This window comes from Thunnus albacares, chromosome 13 (assembly GCF_914725855.1).
Source record: "Thunnus albacares chromosome 13, fThuAlb1.1, whole genome shotgun sequence".
Lineage (NCBI taxonomy): Eukaryota > Metazoa > Chordata > Actinopteri > Scombriformes > Scombridae > Thunnus > Thunnus albacares.
Window position 1 is genome coordinate 11,111,124 of NC_058118.1, and position 22,818 is coordinate 11,133,941.

The window sequence follows — 22,818 nt, forward strand, 5'->3', positions numbered from 1 at the left end:
CAGATCATCCAGAGATGATTTGGTTTGGTCTAACTTCCTGATTAAGAGAGAGATGAAGAGATCTTTTTTTTCTTTTTATATTCACAATGTTGATATACAAGATGCAAACATTTTTTAGGAACCATTAAAATATGCAACAACAGTTCAACTTGCACTCTTTCACTCAAATGTGATAAAGCACAACCACACCAATTAGCCACAACATTAAAACCGCTAACAAGCGAAGTGAATAATATTGATTATCTGGATAAAATGGCACCTGTCAAGTGGTGGGATATATCAGGCAGCAAGTGAACTGCCAGTTCTTGAAGTTGATGCGTTGGAGGCAGGAAAAATGGGCAAGCGTAAGAAACTGAGTGACTTTGACAAGGGCCAAATTTTGATCACTAGGTCAGAGCATCTCCAAAATGGCAGGTCTTGTAGTTTCTTCTTGGTATGCAGTGGTCAGTAGCTACCAAATGTGGTCCAAGGAAGCACAACTGGTGAACCGATCATGGGTGCCCAAGATTCACTGATATGCATGAGGAGCTAAGGCTAGCCCGTCAAGTGCGATCCCTCAGAAGAGCTATTGTAGCACAAATTGTTGAAAAAGTTAATGCTGGCTATGATAGACAGGTGTCATAACACACAGTTCATCACAGCTTGCTGCGTAGCCGCAGACTGGTCAGAGTACCCATGCTGACCACTGTCCACCGCCGAAAGCACCTACAATGGGCATGTGAGTGTCAGAACTAAACCATAGAGCAATGGAAGAAAGTGGTGTGGTCTGATGAATCATCTTCTCTTCTACATCATGTTGACGGCTTGGCGCATATGCGTCTTTTACCTGGGGAAGAGATGGCACCAGGATGCACTATGGGAAGAAGGCAATCCAGCGGAGGCAGTGTGATGCTCTGAACAATGTTCTGCTAGGAAACCTTGGGTCCTGGTATTCATGTGGATGTTACATTGACATGTACCACCAACGTAAGTAGGTACACCCCTTCATGGTAACGGTATTCCCTGTTGGCAGTGGCCTCTTTCAGCAGGATAATCAAACAAAGGGTCAAAGGTACTTAAATTAGAGAATTTAAATCATATTTCATATAATTTATGTATGTAATATATGTAAGTTATGAGGAAACAGAATTTGATATTCCGTTCTACATAAGTAAACATAAAGGGCTTTTGAATAAGATCTAATTTTGTTAAACCAGGAGACTCAAGAGAGAGACTAAAGAGGAACCAGGCAGAGTGAAGCTTCTTTTGGCATTGTCTTATAAAAGATGAATGTTTATGGCAGAAAACAAAAGGAAAACAATCCAGCCACATTTTTTCACAACAAGGTACATCTTTTCCATGTCAAACTAATTTTTCGGAGCGTCATTTGCTAAATTGTCAAGGTTTTGTCCGTCAAAACGTATAAAGTGCCAGCCTTCGCTCTCAGTGAGGTCTTGAGCTCCTTTAGCAGCATAGAAGTCTCGAGAGGGAGTATTCCAGTTCAACACGGACAACTGCAGCCGCACGCACTGCTTCTCTTTCCCCACCTGAGCGAACAAGACAGTCCCTTAGTCAATCATGCTCTGTTAACGCTTCCTCACACAGGACATTACTTACAGCAATCAAAATTTTAAAAAACAAACTTTTCACCGCGAGAGCAATTATAAAACAACTGTTAAAAATCCTATTTTCCTGGAAAACTGCTTTAGTGGTCAACAAATACATTCTTACCTTAGCAACTGTGCTCAATAAACCCTTGCCGATGCCATTTCCTGTTGAGGGAATAAATAAAAAAACATTAGGTTGAAAGTATTTACTTTATAAAACCTACTTAATTCATTTGTAAAAGAATAAATATAACAATATTAAGAGTGTAGTAAATATAAAGAATGTATAATTTGGAAACAACACACAAGTAAGAAATTACATAAAACCAATTTTACATTACAAGATTTGTTGGTAACATGGCAGCACACATTTTACCTCTGAATTCTGGCATCACATACAAGTCCTCCAAATATACTGTCCGCCCCTTCCATGTGCTGTAAGTGTAAAAGTAAAGGGCGTATCCCACAATTGTGAATCCTACATGGACATAATTCAAAAAGACAATCAAGAACAATTAAAAAATTGTCAGTTTCAGCTGTGAAAAGGAACAGAATAGCACCTGCACTGTTGATTTATGAGGCTGCACTTGAGTAGCCATCATGATTTGTTGGGTACTACATGAGCATATCTAAACAGCAAGGACGCAGACCCTTTATTATCTGTGTAACATGCCGACAAGTTCAAAGCTGGCTGACAAGGCAGGCCTTGATCAACACTTCACCTTCTTTAGACTTATGCTCCTCAGGTACTTCTGCCACGAGACATTCAAAGAAGGGATTCTGGCAGAAACCGTCACGTTCCAGTTCTACAGTAAAACAAAAGAGATCATTAACCAACAAAGGAACATTTCATCTTCCTATTAGAGGTAATACTAGTATTTGTGTGACCGTTGCCAGCAAGTGACTAGACACATCAAAAATATCAATACTGGAAACAATTGAGGATTCAATTTTTTTTTACAACTTGGCTCTTATATTAACAATATCAGCTGAGATTCAGGCACATGATGACACTGCCACACAATAGTCCATTAAGGCAAACAACAGGCTGTAAAGAAATTATATCACTACTGTGAATCACATCTTTCTACTGTACATCTCAAAGATTTACATCTAAATCTGTGGGTTTTATCCCGACTAAGTTCTTAACTTATTTTAGATTATTCTCAAATTTGTGCCTAGTTTATAAAATTTTAAATGGTTTGGCCCCTCCTCCACTATGTGACTTTGTGTACACTCGCTCAGTAAATTCTATTAGATCCTCCAGAATATCCTCTATACAAGATTGTACCAGACCATTTCGTCACACTGCATTTGGGCAGTCAGCTTTCTCTGTGAAAGCCACAACTCAGTGGAACATCCTACCTGATGATATGAAGAGCTGCAGTTCAATCAGTATGTTCAAAACCAAATTAAAGAATCTGCTGAAAAATAACTGAGCTCTGTAAACACTGAATCTAAATTTCATCTCATGGTCTTCTCATGAACACAAATAATCTTGCTTTTCATTTGACAAGCTTACATAATTAATTTCTAGTTGACATTGTAAGTGTATGTGATGTGCGATTGTGTGTAGCTCGTGTGTCCTGTGTGTTTTTTGCTTTGTACTGTTTGTTATATGTTTTAATTGTAAGAGACTGCAGATGAAAATTAGCTTTAAGCTAAATCTAGTGCAGTACATCAAATATCAACATTTATGTTTAACACTGTACATGGTCCCAATAAATACAATACAATCAAATTCATAAACATGTTGAATGCTTTCCCTACCTCATCATACATTTGCACATTCTCTTCTTTCTTGCCATTTCTCATATATTAGCACATTGCTACTCTGTGGTGTATTATACCACCACGAGCTGTTGATATGAATTATCTTCAGCAGAACAGTCTGTCACGTCAAGCTTGTGCTCGTAGTGTTTGGCTCACACACGAACATGCTTGTAGAACGCGAGAAACAATTTGCCACCAGTGGTTGAAAACTCAACAAGGAAGGTATCATTAAATGTATTACATGTACACATCACAATTATACTAGTATTTATGTTCACCCCTACTTTCTAGAGAGACACACAGTGCTCAACTAATTTACACTGGGCTGGCTGTGAAGCAAGAAATGAATGAGATGAACTTAATAATAATAAACTTAAAATCAAACTAAATTAAGAAGAAAGATGAAGAAGATGAACTGAATAATAATGAACTCTGAAAAACTGGAAAGCTGTTTTAACATGGTGAAAAAAAAGACTTGACAAATTTAAAAACATGGATTTCTATAAGCAATTTAAAGGACAAAACTTTTCATTGCTCAGATCTCCTGAGGAACGTCATCACAAAGTCTAGGCACTCTGACAGCAAAGCTCCACCCCTGTTATGTCTAAATCTACATCTTAGAACAATGACAGGAAAAGCATCTGAGAATTCAAATCAACAAAGGAACAAAAAGTAACAGATGGTCAGAGATAATTGTGCCTGCCTCCCTCTCTTCACTCACTCCATGCAGATATTCAGATGGATGGAGATAGTCAGAGTAGTATAATAACTCTGAACTAAATACAGGTTTGGATCCCTTCAGTAAGTGTTTTTCTGCCAACAGGGGCAGCAGGATGATACAGTTATAAGAGGGACTGATTGTATTGTACTGCTCATTCATACAGTAGCTCAACTTGAATGACAAGTGATAATGTAAAGAGCAGGAAGAACTGCAACTAACCCTAAAGTTGAATCTTTTCTCCAAGCGATCTGATCCTGTCCTACTGAGGATTCACCAAAGCTGGACTCACGTATGCTGCTGCTTATCAAAGTGACTGTAATCTCATTACTGTTACTCATTAGCACACTCCATTTATTATTACCCACACCAGTGCTGCACTGCTGACTCTATAATATCTAATCTCACTCTGCAAATTATACTATCTGGACATGGTTACACACCACTTATATGGACTTCAATGATGGTACTATAAATCTTTTTCACAGTAGACATTGACATGTCACAGTAGGAAGGATGCAGGTGTCATCAATAACACTGATAATGGCGTCATCCCTTTGGTTTCTGCACATGTGAGCTCAGCGTAAAAGCTTCCTGGGAACCTCTCCTCTGACATCATTAATGTTAAAGTTTCCCCTAGGCTTTTCCTGCTAAAACATCCTCTGTGATAAAGGTTTATTAATGTTGTTTTCATTTTTTAAAGTGTCACTAAAACAAAGTCATAAAACAGTCATACACTATATACTAATACAATAATAACAGTGTTTCAGTTTGGAGGAAGATTTCTCTGTATTTTTTTTTTTTTTTTACAAATCCAGTTTTTCTGTTTTCCCCTCAATGCTACACATGTATCAAAATTACCTTCATGGGATATCTTCACTTGGTCGGGCATTTTTTCATAAACAGCCAACTCCTAAAAAAAAACGATTTTATAAGGTGATGCCGTTATCTTTCATTTGACACATACACCAAAGGGCATGTATTAATTAATTGAAACATGACAGGTGTTACATACGGAAGCCGAGAACGACCGTGCTTGCGATTACTTTTTAAAAACACCATTATCTCAAGATCTCGAAATAACATAATTTTCTCATGATAACGGGTTAATTCATCTCGAGAAAACAAAAGGCCTATTTCTTGAGATTATGACATTTGTCTTCTCGAGATCACGGGTTAGTTATGGACAACTCAAAAATTAGTGTCTGGTTCTTTTATCACACCTGATTTCAGCCTTCAAGATCACTGTCATGATTCATCCCTAATTCATTAGAGTTTACAAAAGTATTAAGCGGTTACTATTAGCCTTATTAACAAATAACTAATTATCTCCATGTATATTTGTACATCCATGATCTGAGACAGTTTTTGGTAAATAACCTTTATTAAATAAGATATGATGACAGCGGTAAGTTTACATATATTTCGCCTGTTTCATGACGTCTTGCCCTGAATCCATACATATAAAAGCAATGTAAGAGTTGCCCAGCAGATGCCGCCATTTTGATTGTTGCTTAGAAACAGTGAACAATGTCAACATAACTGGTTCATATGGTTCCCTGTTGGTTTCTCCCATCATTAATGCTGGCATAGCACTCCTGATCTCTGATAAACATGATAAACAAGATAAAGATGATAATAGGAGGAAACGGCCGTTTGTTTTCTTGCGATAACGAGTTGAGTATCTCGTCATCTCGAGATAATGAAATAATTAACTCGTGATCTCAAGATAACGGCGTTAAAATAATTGCAAGCACGGCTGTTCTCGGCTTCCGTAGATACAGTTTTCCTTGTGGTGCAATTTTTGAGGAGCTAATGTTAGCTTCACTCCGCTACAAGACCTCACCATGATTACAACTCACTCACCATTATCATTCTCGATATGTCTTTGCAGTCTTCTGCTGCTGCAGCGCGTACTTTGAAATTCATGTCTGCAGAAGCAACAGCAGCAGGGTTTGAACTTTTACTTCGTCTACCAGAGTCAGCCCACCACACTACCCTGACACTGGGGGCAAAGTACTACAAATCTGTGCCCATATATTTTTTCCTAGTATGGCTAAGTCATGACCCGCCCTTTTCTGCCTCTGATTGGCTTACCCTGAGATTTTTGCCTAAACCTAACCAACCCAAACAACGAAGACAATGAGGACTAGCCAATCAGAGGTAGAGTAGGGCGGTGATGGCCTCGCCATCCTAGGAAAAAAGGCTTCCGGTGTAGCAATTCTGCCTTCCAAATAAAACGTAAATCAATTAACACACGACTAACAGGAAGCAGTGGAAGGATAACTTAGTAAATGTACTCAAGTACTTCACTGAAGTACGACTTTGAGGTACTCGAGTATTTACATTTTATGCTTTTTTATACTGCCGCTCCTGTACATTTCAGCGGGATATATCGTACTCTTTAGACTACATTTATCTGACCGATAGTTACAAATAGTAGTTTCTTTTCATAATTTTACATATAAAACAATCAGCTTAAATAAATAGGATGCATTATAGATTTAACTACCCAACGATATATAATGTATAGCTCCACCAGTGAAATGCTACTCAAACATTCATGTTTTAATGTTAATATTTCTATAATATATACATTCTCTGTGTTGGCTTTTACACCACTGATGAGGTTTACACGAGACAGTTGCAGATAATGCAGTGGTAAATGTTTTGTTTGAGCAATTTATGTTATCTTAAAAATATCTCCAGAAAATGTGATAATGTCTTCCACATAAAAGTAATTTGCAGTTGACAATTGTTGATCCAAGTTTTGAAATATCTATTCAAATTTCCTCTGAAAATATTAAAAGTAGTTTGAGTATGTAGGAAAGGAGCTCTGAAATGACCAATTTTAACAACATATTATATCAATGCTCTCATGTAGCGTAATAATCAAACTTGAGCAGGATGGTTCCTTTATCTGCCAACATCACACATCCATGTTATTTGCTACACTGACTACACACTGATGTGGATTGCATTGCATTGCCACTCTTGTGTGAATGCCTATGTAAAAATAAATGAAAATGCGTAATATGTATACCAATCAGCCATAACATTAAAACCACCTGCCTTATATTATGTAACAGCTCTGGTGCGTCGTGCATGGACTCCAAAAGACTTTTGAAGGTGTCCTCTGGTATCTGGCACCAAGACGTTAGCAGCAGATCCTTTAAGTCCTGTTGCGAAGTGGTGCCTCCATGGATCAGACTTGTTTTTCTAGCACATCCCACAGATGCTTGATGGAATTAAGATCTGGGGAATTTGGAGGCTAAGGCAACACCTTGAACTCTTTGTCGTGTCCCTCAAACTATTCTTTAACTTTTGCAGTGTGGCAGGGAGCATTAACCTGCTGAAAGAGGCCACTGCCATCAGGGAATACTGTTGCCATGAAGGGGTGTACCTAGTCAGCAACAATGTTTTGGTAGGTTGTACATCTCAAAGTAACAGCCACAGGAATGCCATGACCCATACGCAGCAAGCTGTGCTGCACTGTGTGTTATGACACCTGTCTGTCATCGCCAGCATTAACTTTTTCGGCAATTTGTGCTACAGTAGCTCTTCTGGGGGATTGAACCTGACAGGCTAGCCTTAGCTTCCCACATGCATCAGTGAGCCTTGGGCGCCAATGAGCTTGTTGCAGGTTAACTGGTTGTCCTTCTTTGGACCACCTTTTGTAGGTACTGACCACTGCATACTAGGAAAACCTGCCATTTTGGAGATACTCTGATCCAGTCATCTAGCCATCACAATTTGGCCCTTGTCAAAGTCACTCAGAGAAGAGCAGGATAATCAATGCTATTAACTTCACCTGTCAGTGGTTTTAATCTTTAGGCTGATCGGTGTATATATGTATATACACACTGATATATGTATAAATATATAGACACACATCCAGATGAAGGAATTAATACAAAATCTGATTTATTTTAGAGTAAAAAAAGAACATGAAATCAATTAGAATATAAGCTGAAACATTACAGATGTCACAGATTGACCTCAATTTTCATAGGGCATTAACATATTTACAATTTCTGGTCACATTTGCTCTTCATCAGTCAAGGGTTCAGATATCCTCCCTCATACCATTCCAGAGTTTACCCCTTTAAGTTCAACCCAAACAAACCTCCTTGTGTGTTCAGCCGCACCAACATGATAAAAATCTCCACTACCTATAAGTCTCAGTGTGGCGACTGTGTGCTCGCTCCGGGAGACTCGGACCGGTCTAGCTTCATTCCTGCTTCTAGAGGAGTTGAGGAAATTGAGGTTGGAAGTACAGAGCTCTTACTCTCCAAAGAGGAAGAGGCAGACGAAGGCAGAGATACCACTATGTACTTCTGCATAGGTCGCGATCCTGTCAGTGCAGGACCACTGCCAGACTCTAGTTTTACCAGGGGCTGCAAGGTTGAAGTGGCGCTGGGAACAGTGCTAGTGACTGGTGAGGCAGACTGGGAAGAGCTGATGGTGATAACCTGAAGGAAACAGAAAAAGACAGATGTAAATTCATACTGGCATACTGAGGGGTTGTGATTTTTTTTTTTTTTTAAAGAAGTGTGTGAGTACCATCGATTTAAATTTGAAAACTGTGAAGTCTCAGTAAGGCTGTATTCAGACCAAATCAGGCGGTGCAGCGAAAACGCAAGTGCTCTCATTCATTTGAATGGGGGTAGTGTGTTTTGGCTGCGGCTGTTTTTGCCGCTGCGGTGCCGCAGTGGACTGCTGCCCGGAAGTTGAGCCAGAGTCAACTTTTGGAAAAACACAACCTGACGTCACTGCGGCTGAAGGCTGCGGTGGCCAATCACAGCTAGAGGTCAGACTGATCAGAGTTGTAAACTCTGCCATGAAGAAGTACAAAGATGTCACTAGGACGAGAGGGGGACATTTCTCTTAGTTTGATAATGTTATAAATAAAGTAGACTTTGCTGTTTCTGATTGTTTCACAGTGGTTACGTTCTAGAGCACAAATAAATACGCTCACACCCCCACACACCTCCGCTCGACCCTTCGAATGAATGCCACACTGCCCGATTTGGTCTGAATATAACTTTAAGTTACACAGCTTTTAAATGTCAAGCAAAAAACTGAGACCTTTTCTTTTTTTTTTTCATAAATCAGTTATGAAACAACTTGTTTCACATAGAGTGATTAAAAAAATACAGTACAATATAGTATATATATATATACATACACACACACACACACACACATATATATATATATATATATATATATATATATATATATATATATATGTATAAAAATAGTAGCACGCACATGTAATCCACCTCAGTTCAACTGCTGCAACATGTATAAATGTATGTATAAACCTGGGGAGCATTATGGCAAACACAACATCCTGTGGCTGGTTTTAAATGACCTTAACATGTGAAACAGTCAAACATGCTGCAGCATTATCATTTGAATACATTTCTACAGTTACATTTTAAAAATATGAATGTCATTATTTATTACATCATCAATGCAAAGCCTTGTGAACTCAGTGAGGTCCAAGTTTGACCACAACAAAGGTTTCTCCTTCAGTAGTCTTCTTTCCCATCCCGGCGCTTTCACATGGTGTTATTCATAGATCTCTGTGATGTTTATTGAAATTGTTATTTTATGATGAAATTTAACTCTGCGTTGGATACTTCTTCTATTCATGCTTTTTTTTTTTTAAAACAACAAAAAAAACACTCATGTGAATTTGGCATGTTCAAGTGGAAATTTCTTCTATCTATGACTATCTAACATGAACCTAACTACCTCAGCAGTTGGTATAACTGCATGTACAACCTACCAGGTCTGAGAGGAGCACGTTTTCTGCCTGCTGGTAAACCTAACTCTAACTGCGGGACCTCAATGTAGCAGGTCTTTGAGACTGGGAAAAACATTCTGTGATCCAATTCAAAATTTAAACACTTTACATAACCATAACCTAGTTATAACAAGAAAGAAGAAGACCCTTTATCTAATCCTTAAAAGTGCATTTATTTTTGGCTCATTATTCTCTAAAGTGCAGAGAGATGAATGTGAGCTACAGAACAGCAATCCTGGAGTAGACATATATGGTCTTGTTTGTTTCAGCAGGATGACCTTTGTACAGTTCTTCATCTTCACTACTGAGTGGTCATGACAAATGATGTTCTATTTTTCTTATGCTGAAGTTCAAAGGATGTAATTACATGTAAAAAGATGAAAGACATTGTTTCACTATGTTAATGAAAATTAGGAAAATGAGTCTTATTTTTGTTGTTTTTTTCATATTGTAATACATGAAATATTTGTAATTCCTCATTATGCATTGCATATTACATTGTTATAGCCGCTTTATCATGACGGCAATATAAAGGTCAAGTATATTAAATGGTTTTATATTTTCATCATATTACCTTTTCAATATAAGCAGGTAGGAAGTAAAACTGAAAAAAAAAAAAAAAAAAGTACCTGTTGAGTTGAGGCAGCTCCTGCACTGGTTGCCATGACGATGTACTTAGTTGCCGGGGGAGATGGCTGTGACGGGGTCCCTGGTCGAGGCGACATCAGGGTGAGAGAGCTTGGAACCTTAATGATGCTGGGAGTGCGAGGCCCCGTCGATCCACTTATCCCACTTTGTGAGACTGACAGAGTGGGACGAGGCTGTAACGAAAAGTCATCGTTTAATAATGAACAGCTGCTGTTGGCTAGTTTAAGTTCACATGGTATTCTGCAATGCTTCACATTAACTCTGGCTGGTAAATGTGACACCTAAATGACATCACATATCTTTATTTTAATGGCATGTTTTCTGTTATTTTACCAAAAATTTCCTTAAGCTTTTCCACATTTGATTGAACTTCAACATAACATTAAATGTACCTGTGTGATTGTTAATGTGGTTCTGTTGACCTGCTGAGCTTGCAGCGCTGCTTGGGTCCTGGCCTTCACTACATGGGAACAAAGCATGGGCCCGAGGTAACCGTAGTCTGTCCGATACTGCTCCACGTTGTCAGGCTGAGGTCTTATCTTGGCAATAACACTGGCACAGTGTTTCTTTGAAAAGGCAACAAAACACAACCACATTTTGAATATATGAAAACATAAGTCTGCTACAAATTCAGAAACAATGCATTACCATCATAGATCTTGCTTTCTTACCAGTAAGAGGCTTTGAACATGGTCAGCTCCTATTTTATCAATGTTGGAGACCACCTGTCCTTCCATCACTGCTTTGATGCGAGCACCCTCTACAGAAAGCCGAGGAAGGATCAATGTCTTGATCACCTACAGAGGACAAAAGTAGGAGGTTGGTGCCGATGCCACAGAGAGAACGAGAAACCACCAAGAAAACAGAATCACACTCACATCAGGTCCCAGTTCAGCAAGTCCAGCGATGCAGCCGTAACGTGTCGTCCACTGGGTTTTGTCATCCAACCAACTCTGAGAAAACATGTCAGGTTTAGTATGAGAAAACAAAAACAGTACTCCTATATATAGACTCAAGGAGGAGGGTAACATTTATCTACACCATGACCAGACATGACATATACTGGCCTGGTTGCTGCCTACAGATTTATGTGGGTTATTTCGAATAAGAAGTTTATGCCTCCATTCTGCAAACAAAAAATACACAACAGAAACCCACCTTAGTAAAAGTCTTGGTAATACGGGACTGGATGTTGTTTGTCGTAGTACTAAAGGTTTTGCAGCTTTGTGCCATGAGGCGAGCAGCAAAGTCCCGTAAAGCCCAGTGGTTGTCAACGTCTGGTCTCAAACACAGCTGCTTACTCACAATACACGTCACCACAGCTGGGATGAGCTCATGCAGCTACAAATAAAAACAGAAAAGAAAATATCAAATAAAAAGTATTTGTTATATCATTCAAAAACATAAATATATATATATATATATTTTTTTTCACTCACATATTTCTCCAGATACAGGGTGGGGTTGTCCATTAGCGCTTTGACCATCCGCATTAGATAAATCAGCAGAGCCAAGTTGTTTTGCACCACATTCACACGAACCTTTCAGAGGAGCATAAAGTCAGTGCTTTGAGCGGAGATATGCTTAAGTATTTTAAATGAGGTAATCAGGTAAGTAATGTTTCAAAATATAAGAAAAAGTTGAAAAAGATGCTCACTCCCTCAGAGATAAATGTACTGAATCTTGGAAGCATCTGATACAGTCCGGGATCTGTAGCAATACTCTGTAAAGCTTCCTGAATAAAACAAGAGGAAAACTTTATTAAAAAAAGTGACATGACAAGGTCAAAACAACAATTTAATATTTTGGAACACTGTCACTTTCATGTTTGCAGCCACATATTACAAAGCTCTTTGGCCCTGTTTACACCTGGTATTAACATCCGTCTCGGGTGACCTGATCACAAGTGGACAGCTCTAAATACAGGTGTAAGCGCACCCAAGACGCATTGAGGACGGATTGAGATCCGATCACTCAGACCACATTCAGAGGTGGTCTGGGCCGCATGTGGCCACATTCATTTAGCAATGTAAATGCAATGCATCCTGTACCACACTGAAGGACCGCCTACTCAACTGACATTCTCTGTTTTCCGGCAGACTTGGCAGGGAATTGCATTGCTGCTTCTGGGTCCACAGCTGTTCAACTTGTTTGATAACAGGATAAACAAATTAATTTGTTTTTAATGTGAATTAAAAAACTCCCATTTTTTCCTGTTTTTCCCGTTCCCCTAACCGGTTTGCCTCTTCAAATCGACAGTTAGAATATTAATTAAACCAAAACCAGAAACTAACTTGTTTTCCGCTTGTCTGTCTAAAAAAATATTTCAGAGGCTAAACGTTGCTGGATAGTTTCCTCTTTCCTGTCAAGTTGATAACGACAGTTTTTAGTTTTGCTTCGCTGCTCGACAAGATGAGCTCAGGATTTATCAGGAGGGTGACTGCGTTACTCCAAATAGTATGAACCTAGACTGTGTGTGTGTGTGTAACAGCTGACCTATTGAATGTGTAGAAGCAAACAGAACATTATTAATATTAAATCTTGACCAATCCCCTCTGCGTTTCGGAGATTTAAATAATCAGTGAAGTTATGCTGCTGTGTCTCATGCGTAAATGCGCACATCTTCTCTCAATGGAGAGATGCAGCTGCGGGGAGATCACTGCATATAACTATGTCTTGCATGCGTGTGCTGACACCAAATTCTCTTGCCAGTTAATAACGAACAAATGTGGTCTTTGGGAACGGAAATGATATCTGTGTTTATTTGCATATAGAGTGGGGAAGTGAGATCCGATCACAAGTGGTCACTCGAGACACATGTTAATGCCAAGTGTAAACAGGGCCTGAGATTCCTTTACTTTTTTTAAATCAGCTTCTGATTATAAGCAATAGTGTCTGACATGATCACAAAATTTTCAACAAAAAGAGTTTTGGGTATTTCTTCTGTTTTTGTCCCTGCTATCCTAACTGGATATGGTGATGTCACATACTTCTGTGCATCAATCAGAGTTTACGAAACACCTGAATCAAAATCAAATGGCAGTTGTGGGATTGGCAGCAGGCCAATGTCAATTCAGTCAAACCACACCCACACAGTCCTGGTGAAGCAGATTAGCTGAGTTTTTCAGTGTTAAACTCTAGATATATAAAAAATGAGGATGTTTTTTCCGAACTTTAATCTGATTGTTGTATATTTAATTATGAATATTTAATGTCTGATTTGAAAGTTTTCAGGGGCTTTACTTATAACGAATTAATGAAAACCCACTATTTAACTTATTGTCAAAACAAACAAAAAAACAGAAAACAAACAAAAAAAACCTACACAAGATATAACTCAGAATGTATGAAATAAACCATATGTACAGAGAAACAGGCAGAACTTACAGCTCTCTTGGCTTCACAGGAGCCAACACATGCTTCTGTTATTTCCTTGTAGTAGAGCTGCTGTTCCACAGACAGCTCATGAGTGCTGCGTGGCTTCAACCTTATTAGACCCTTCTCTTTTCCTAAAAGAGAAACACATGAAGGATGAAGGAGACAAACATATACATAAAGGATTAGGGAGGGAAGGTAGGGGATAGAGTAAGAAAATTTAAGTTTTAATTGAATGTAAAATAGGATACTGACCTTTGCCATCAGCAGCCGTTGCTCCCTGACTCTTGCCTTGAATCGTACCTTCCTCCTCCTGACCAGGTTTGACGACCTTGAGGGGTTCTGTAGATTCAGCCTTTTGTTGCTCTTTTGGTGCTGAAATGCAGTAAATAAAACTTAAAGGTAAGTTTTCCCTCTATATATTTTTTTGTGTTTTAAGAGAAGAAAATTTAAACAGGACTTACCTGGTGGTGGATTTTCTGGGATAGCAGGCTGCATTCCGTCGATACTTAACCAGTGAGCTATGGATCAAGAGAAAACATATGTATGTATTAGCTTACAAAGCATACGGTCAAATCAAGTTTAAACAACATCTCCTGAAGTATTACAGTATGTGATATTGATTATTTGTGTACCTTTGAGTGACACGTCTAGTGGAACTCTGGGGAGCGGTGTGTTAATAATGTCACTGAGGTCCACTTCCTTTTCCTCATAGAAATGAAGCTCTCTTCCACCACCGCTTGCAAAGCGAAAAGGGATAAACTCTTGCGACTGGAATCCATACAGGGGCTATCAAGAGAGGAATATACTTAAAACACAGAATTTAAAAGACGATCCACTTCTTGTTTTCCTTCAAATAGTATCCCTCAAGTGGTTTATTAAAGTAATAATAGCAAATATACACTTACCTCCACATTTTTGAGTTTGAGAGCATTATCTATGTCACTGGTGGTTAATTTACGTCTCTTTCCATGGTGCATGAATTTGAGAGCATCCTATGAAAAAGGGAGAAATGAAAAAACACCATTCAAGTATATCAGATATGACATAAACTAAGATATTCAAGCATGTGGCTTCAGAGTAATTTACAGACCCATAAACATCTGTGCTTTACCTGTGCAATTTCTTTTATTCTGTAGCTGACTTCTTCACTTAGGGCTACACAGCTCTCCTCCTGTAACTGGCCCACTCCCACAGACTCTGCCATGGCCTTCATGGACTCTGTGGGCAGGACGACCGAACATTGCTTCTGCCGTCGTTCCTCTGCCATGGCTAAAAAAGAAGTGCACAGGTCTGTGAATATAACCTCGCACATATACACTCAACTCAAGTTCACATAAATGTATTCTATTTATTCATAGAAGCACTGTTTTTTCACTAAAGCCGTATAAAGTATTATCAGTTTTACAAAATGTGAATTGTTATCTACCAGTTGTAGACACTCAATGGCTCTGTGGCAAGCTTACAATTTCAGTTTTATTACTGACAGACTGGATATAACTGTGCAATAGTTCTATTTACAGTCTATTTGTATCAACATAATTCTGCTGAAAGTACACTGGTGGTGTGCCATTAGTCTCTTTAACCCAATGTTAATGTGAGGAAGTATTAGTCTTGTTGCAGCTGATAATTTTCTCATCATGTAGATATTCATCAAAAACATCCAAATGTGACATTTAAGTTTTAACATAGGTGGATTTTGCTAATTTATTGAATAGTGTCTATTTAAAAAAAAATGAACATCCAACAGCTGGTTAATCAATATGTCAAAACTTTGAAGGCACTGAAGTGCGAGTACAGGAAGCTAAATCATAAAAGAATGGAAACAATATGATTCAGTTATATACCTGCCTACAGCAAATGTATCATATGTAGGCTACCTGCCTATAGCCATCACCAAAGATGATTTTCATGCATAAAGGGCACTACTGAGGGATGCCACCATGTGGCCAATCACAACATTGAAGGAGCTACAGGTTTCCATGGCTGAGATGGAAGACACAATGCATACAACTATTGCCTGGGTGTTTCTCTGCTGCTTTATGGGACAATGACCAAAAAAACAAAGTCACTGTTGAAAAAGCCTCATAAGACATGTTAGCTTGTGTTTGCCAGAGAGCATGTGGGAAACTCATATAAGGCATAAGTCCGATGAGACCAAAACACAATGTCCCATCTCCTCCAAATCCTGCTGGTAGCAGCTTCTTGCTATGTAATTATTCTCTCTATGTAGCAGGTATAAGTCAAAGCTATACAGGCACAGACAATAATGTTTATGTCTTGGAGTGGTCACAACCAGACTTAAATACAATTAGTTTTTACTTTACAATTGTATTTGTGGCAGAACTTGAAAGCTGCAGTTCAATATCCCCATGCAACCTGACAAGAGTTTAAAGATCCCCTCCAGACATGTTTTAAGATGTATATAAAATATTCTACTTTGAATAACTTGTGTCTGATATGGTTTTTCCGCAAAATAGTTCAATTATCTTGTTAAAAGCATTAAAAATGAAAAATACTCCTTCTCCCTCATTAAAAATGATAGAATCTATGAATATGTAAATATTGTTCATTTTAAAAGTTTAACTGCTTGAAACAATATGTCTCCTTGCTCACTGTAAAGTCTATTCTCAGTGTTTGTGCACTGGAGGCTTCAAGCTTCCACATCACACTTGTATAAGTTGAATATTAGACCAGGATTGGCTCCTAACTAGTTCTGATGTCACAAATCATGCTCATAGGCCCACCTGTTTAAATCTGATTTTCATTGAGCACAGACAAACTTTCCACTTTCAGCAGATGAATGTGAAAACAGCCTTCTAGTGTCAAACTCTGCACAAACATCAGTCTGCACAGTGAAGCTCAAACATCCAACTGAAGGAACAAGAAGAACATATTTTTTGAGTGGAGGGAAACTTTAAGCAATTTAGCGAAAAAGATTTGACTTTCCAGACGTGCAAAGCTGACACAGTCCTATTTGCATAGACTGAAGACCGTCATTTCCGCAAATAAAACCCCCCAATTAAGTATCAACTTGAAAGGATATTTTGTGCGTAATACATCACTTTAGAGAGATTTGATTTACATATGACAATGAGAAATAGTTTCTGTTATCAATGTCAAAAATCCGGCTCATGTCTAATGGGATTATGTGTTATTAAACGATATAACAAGAGAAAGATTACGGCGTGAACACTTTTAAAGCGGTTTTTACACTTCATGTGTGTAAACAAACTAAGCCCCACAGAGAGCGGGTTAACCACTCTGACGGAATAACATGCAATAACAGTACATACAGCATAAACCCCAGCTATAGCATATTAACTCAAATGCAACAACGCCGTAGCAAAATAAAAAAGCGGAGTTAATTTTAAGGATCTTGACAACTGCATATTTCCTCAATATTAACTTACAGTGAGCTAAATTTGCTGTATGTTAGCTCGCATGCTAGTCACTTAGCTTCCGTTGACGTTTTTACCTGTGTGAAGTTGCACTCTCCTTTCTGAGGTAAAGCAGGAACTTATACGAATAAAAACAGTCAATGTTGAGATTTGCAACAATAATTATTTCGCAAAGCTAACTCCTCTCGATAAATATCCATTTCCCGATATAAATAACTAACTAATTCACGGATTGCAACTGAAACCTCCGTTCGTGAATTAGCGCTTGTATTCCGTCGCCATTTTGAGTCACGTTCCGGTTGTGATATCGCGAGACTACAACTGAGGACCTTCAAGATAGTTACCGCCTCAAGTTTATTACAAAACTAATCGAGTACAAATCAATTGAGAACATGTGTTTTCGAGGGGAAAATAACAAATATCGAAACAAAATAATTTTACATTATGATTGAATATAATATTCCTCTACGGAGAATGCTGTCCCTTTCTAAGTTACCAAAGATCTACCCCGGAACCATCTTCACCCTCGAGTTTACGGTGGGTGACCTTATGTAGTAGCAACGGACACGAGCGTCTGGAGCGTGGGGGAAGGACACTGCAAGAAGTAATCATGTATAGATTTATATACCGGGCTGTGTACACTGCTCGGACTTCTTCTTTCAATATCTATGAGTCGCGTCTGTTGCCAGCTAAATGCGACATTGCTGCGGCTCCAGTTTTCAGGTGAGTTTGTGCTGTCTGAACGGCGTGAATGTTACCTAACGTTAGCTACTTACTGCGCAGTTCAGTGCTGTATTTTTGTTGAAGAGAGCTACTGCAACATTTATACGCTGACACAGTGTACACTTGTAATAGCTGAAAAGTGACTTGTAGCCATTAAAGCTGAGAGAAAGCGCTTACTGAAGCTGTAGCGGTGGGTGGGACGATTTGATTGACATTTCTTCGAGCGATGGTAGGTCGTTTCCATGGTAACTTGTATATGAAGTTAGAGCTGATGTGAATCAACATAAATTCACATACAACTGGACAGACTGACGTTATGCATTGCTATCAGTTTAAAAAGCTACCGTGGTCTGCAGGTTTAAAAACCATGTTGATGTAGATGAATGTGTATGTTGTGTCTTTGTTGTGTGTGAATATGGGATTCAATTTGTGTCATTTCTCTTATGTTGCCACTTTTTGCTGCTTAATGTTTCAGTTTTGCTGTTGAACTTGTCAGGTTCAGAGCAAAATTGTCAGCTTTAATGGTCTGGAAGTGCAACATGTAGCACATTTTACCATTAACTTGTCCCTTCAAAAGTAATTGGCTTATGGGGATGCAGCCCTGTAACACCTGCCCACATGTCCTTTGTGACAGAAGTGAAAAGTTAAGCAGCAAAACTGAAAAAAACTGACCACAAAAGTTGTATTGTAAGTTTTGCCTTTGAGGTCTTTTTTTTTTTTTGCTTTCAATTTATTTTTATTCACTTTAATTTTTTCTTTTTTCTTTTTTTTGTTTGTTTGATGTTTAGGAAATTTTGTTCTATTATCATGACACAAACTTAATCACGTGTAAAAAAAAAAAAAAACCCAAAAACTATGTTGCTCTTGTCATCTCTTTTAGATACTGCTGATTTCTGCGCAGCTTTAAGTTTTGTACATTGCGCATATAAATGTGCAGTTAAGAACTTATTTATGAAATTGAATTAACAATTTACAGGTAGTGTTTTTGAAACTGATGCAGCAACTACTTTTGTAGACAAAACTTCAATCCCCTATAATATTTAAAGGTGTGCCATATCATTCATGATAACATTTTATGGAGAGCTTCAACAATTAATCAGTTAGTTGCCAACTATTGAATTAATCGCCAACTATTTTGATAATCGACTAATTGTTTGGAGTCTTTTTTTAAGGAAAAATGTCCAAATTCTCTGATTCCAGCTTCTCGAATGTGACCATTTTCTGGTTTATTTAGTCTATATAGTAAACTGAATATCTTTGGGTTGTGGACTGTTAGTCGGGACAAAAGAAGACATTTGAGGATGTCCCCTTGGGCTTTGCGAAACTGTGACAGAGATTTTTCACCATTTTCTGACATTTTATGGACCAAACAACTAATAGATTAATTGAGACAATAATTGACAGATTAATTTATAACAAAAATAATGATTATTTGCAGCCTTAATTTTATTACATAATAAAGAATATAATTTAGAAAAAGTCCCTGCTATATAATGATGTTATTTTAAGACAGTATTCCCCACTGCTAATAATAATCGTCATTTCTTAATATTGATTATTGTTGTAATATGATAATCGTTGAAGCTCCTATGATCCCTTCCGATTAACTTTGTTTCGCTCCTTTCATAGGGTTGCTAATGGAGGTGGAGCCAAAGCCCTCAGCACAAGTTCATCCAGGCTCTGTGAAAAGAAAGACGATGTCAGCTCCTCTAATCAAGATGAGAAAAAAAATATGGTTAAAGAGGGCGAGCCAACAGAAACTCCAACTTTGTTTGAACAGAAAGCTGACGATGACAGCAAAGTCATCAAGACGGATGAACAAAGGGAGGAGCCAGTAGTGTTAAAGACAGATGGTGGAGGTACCAACAAGGAGACAGATGTAATAACTGGGCAGAATGTGGAAAAGCCAAAACACGACACAATTGATGCAGCTAAGAGTGGGAAGGAGAATCTCCTTGACCTTCTTGGAGCCATGAAGGTGGAAGTAACCAATAAGAGGAAGCTCAAAAACTTGAAAGTGAAACAGAGTTATGAGTCTACCCCCAAGCCAAAGCCAGCCGCTATGGAGAGCACCATCAGTATGTTTCAGAAGGCTACAGAGGAGGCTGCAACACAGAGGTGAGAGGGAGTTTGAACTGGGAGAGTTTATCCATTGGATTGCATTGCTTTGAGGTGGTGACTTCAGTCTCAGCATTCATTTCATTTATCTGAATTAATTCTTTTTTGAGTTTGATTATTTCACCTGTAGTTTGTGCCTGTAATCCTTTACAGCCTAGTCTTCAGAGAATATCTGAAGCCTTGGTCCCTCTTAATCCAGTGATTTCAGCCTTTCTGTACTGTGTTTTTTCTTTTTAGTGAGAGTCTGGATCCTGAACTGGTTGCAGCTGCGTCTGCTGCTGCTTCCACTCTGCCTAACCGCAGCCAGGCCGAGTCTGAGCTGCTCAAGCAGCTGAGGCAGCATGAGTCCATCACTGTGGCTCAGAAGAAAGGGGACGTGAACAATCTCGGGTATGAGTCCACAGTTTATGTTTTTAAAGCCATAGATATATTAAGAAAACTGGATTCCAACATGGCATCTAATAAATGCAGCTCTTCAAGTACGTATAAAGCCTGCTATATGTAATAAGTATGACAGACAAACAACTATCACTACAACTTCCAACACCTGCTCTGGCCCTCTGAATATTAACTGAATGAATATTTAAATGAGAATGTGCTCATGTGCTGCTATTTCATTCTAAGCAATGGAAAATTAAAGGCCTCACGAACATGTTAATAAACATGAATACAACAATATCTTCCCAGAGTCATTATCGCTGACATGAAAGTAGGAAAAAATACCAACCGACAGAAAGCTCGGCCGGCTCATCAGATCCGGTTTGACGACGACGGACGAGGATACACACATGACAGAGGAATCACCGCTGAGCTGGACAGTGTCCGGAGGAGGTATATCATTTCATCTTATCTTTAGTTACAGTTTTTGAGACTAACAGTGTATTTAATGCTGGGGAGAAACTTATGTTTGATATTTATTTTTTAGGAGGAACTTGCTCTCAGGGAAAAGACTAAACATCTTCTCCCCTGCTACTGATGAAGATGGCGTTGACTCAGCAGTTGGTAATGAATTTTGATTTTTCTGTGTTAAGACTACTTTAATGACTATGTTTTTACACAGTGGAGGACTTATAGTGTTATTTGTCTAGACTATTTTTGGTACTTATAGATATTTCTAGGAGGGGTCCCTGTATCATGTAGCTGTCTTCCTCCTCAACAGATTCATGCTGCTATTGTGTTCAAGTGATGAGTGAAAGTTTTGTTTTACCTTTTCCCCTTAGTCCTCCAGAATTTAGTGACTCCTCCTTAAATTGATGAAATGTGTGGCTTTAACATGAGTTATTGTAAAGAGAATAGATCTTCATTAATGCGTCTCTGTCTCTCCTAAACAAATTTAACGTAACACTGCAAAATCTTTTGATTTTAACTTTAACGGGACCTCTGCCCATCATGCTGCTTTTCAGCACGGCCCACTCTATGGGACATGGACTTTGCTCATCAGTTGTCACAGGCGCCCAATCAAACAGCCCGCAACGGGTTTGAGGAAATGATCCAGTGGACCAAAGAGGGAAAAATGTGGCAGTATCCAGTCGACAATGAAGCTGGTGAGTGATGACTGCTGTGTTCTTGTTAAATATATTGTGGTTGTGGGATACGCTGACAGTGTCTTCTTGCTCTATGTCAGGGCTTGAGGAGGAAGCCAGTGTCCCGTTCCATGAGCACATCTTCCTTGAAAAACACTTGGAGGAGGGCTTCCCCACTCAGGGACCAGTGCGTCACTTCATGGAGCTTGTAGTGGCCGGTCTGTCCAGAAACCCCTACCTGACTGTCGAGCAGAAGAAGGAGCACATTTCCTGGTTCAGAGACTACTTTCACCAAAAAGAGAATGTCCTCAAGGAGGCTGAAGTTTACCTCAACTAAACTTAGGACGATAAAATATGTTTTCAACATTCGCTCAACGTGGACACCTGAGAGCAAGACCCGTTTCCTCTGTCGTATGATCATCTCCACCCATACAGGCTCCAGAAGAGACCAGGCTTGGATTTCTTGACTCTTTGAGGAGGCTTGTTAGAAAGGATTGACATCAAGTCTGCATCCCGGTGTCAAATAATGTACAGAATTTACAGTTTCTAAAATGTTGATCAGACTGTAAAACCACTGTTTAATCACTTCAACGTTGGCTTGTTGCAGGATGGGAAAAAAAGCTGATACAAGTGCTTGTACAATTACAAAAAATGTAAAGTAGCAACAGTATTGTCATGGCTTTCTTTGCTCATTTCAGTGGCTACTAGTTACCCCCATCTACCACTGATCATTTGTTCACATTGCCCAATGCTAATACAGTCAGTGTAGGGTGATACAGTCGCATAAATAAGCATTCATAGATTTTCAATGTTTTGGATACCAAAATTGTTCCAGTAAATTGTGCTTTATTACACATATCAGTGAAATGCAATAAGACAGTCCCAAATCAGCCTTAAAAGTGTTTATTTGCTACACTGTCATAATTCACCGTAATGCTTGTTTTCCATCTAAGTTTCCATCTTAAGCTTAGACATAATGGTCATAAAAGTATTTATGAAAGGCAACAGTCAACACACCCTTTTTTTTAAATGATACACAGATAAAACGAATGAGGTAACTGATGTACAAATAACTGCTGTGTTAAATTATACTGATTTAACTTAATTAAAATAATATAAACACTTTAGTTTTGTATCT

General features: G+C 38.6%; 3 protein-coding genes across 3 annotated transcripts; 1 reads left to right on the plus strand and 2 right to left on the minus strand.

Annotated features, from left to right (window-relative positions):
• Positions 1-1,320: 1,320 nt before the first annotated feature.
• Positions 1,321-6,104, minus strand: sat2b (spermidine/spermine N1-acetyltransferase family member 2b). Its single transcript, XM_044371631.1, has 6 exons — positions 5,944-6,104; positions 4,939-4,990; positions 2,309-2,392; positions 1,963-2,064; positions 1,711-1,751; positions 1,321-1,526 (listed from the first exon to the last, which is right to left on the minus strand). Exons 1-6 carry the CDS (start codon positions 6,004-6,006, stop codon positions 1,347-1,349), a joined length of 522 nt encoding a protein of 173 aa, XP_044227566.1. The 5' UTR covers positions 6,007-6,104; the 3' UTR covers positions 1,321-1,346.
• Positions 6,105-7,984: 1,880 nt separating this feature from the next.
• On the minus strand, positions 7,985-17,633 carry taf6 (TAF6 RNA polymerase II, TATA box binding protein (TBP)-associated factor). Its single transcript, XM_044369788.1, has 15 exons — positions 17,394-17,633; positions 15,030-15,187; positions 14,824-14,910; positions 14,551-14,704; positions 14,380-14,436; positions 14,171-14,290; positions 13,928-14,049; positions 12,198-12,275; positions 11,980-12,081; positions 11,699-11,881; positions 11,419-11,493; positions 11,212-11,337; positions 10,933-11,106; positions 10,522-10,713; positions 7,985-8,549 (listed from the first exon to the last, which is right to left on the minus strand). The coding sequence occupies exons 2-15, from the start codon at positions 15,183-15,185 to the stop codon at positions 8,259-8,261; spliced, it is 1,917 nt and encodes a 638-aa protein (XP_044225723.1). The 5' UTR covers positions 15,186-15,187; positions 17,394-17,633; the 3' UTR covers positions 7,985-8,258.
• Positions 17,634-17,842: 209 nt separating this feature from the next.
• Positions 17,843-22,807, plus strand: mrps31 (mitochondrial ribosomal protein S31). The gene is made up of 7 exons (XM_044369789.1): positions 17,843-18,039; positions 19,669-20,157; positions 20,395-20,547; positions 20,845-20,988; positions 21,083-21,159; positions 21,561-21,701; positions 21,782-22,807. Exons 1-7 carry the CDS (start codon positions 17,927-17,929, stop codon positions 22,015-22,017), a joined length of 1,353 nt encoding a protein of 450 aa, XP_044225724.1. The 5' UTR covers positions 17,843-17,926; the 3' UTR covers positions 22,018-22,807.
• The last annotated feature ends 11 nt before the right edge of the window (positions 22,808-22,818 follow it).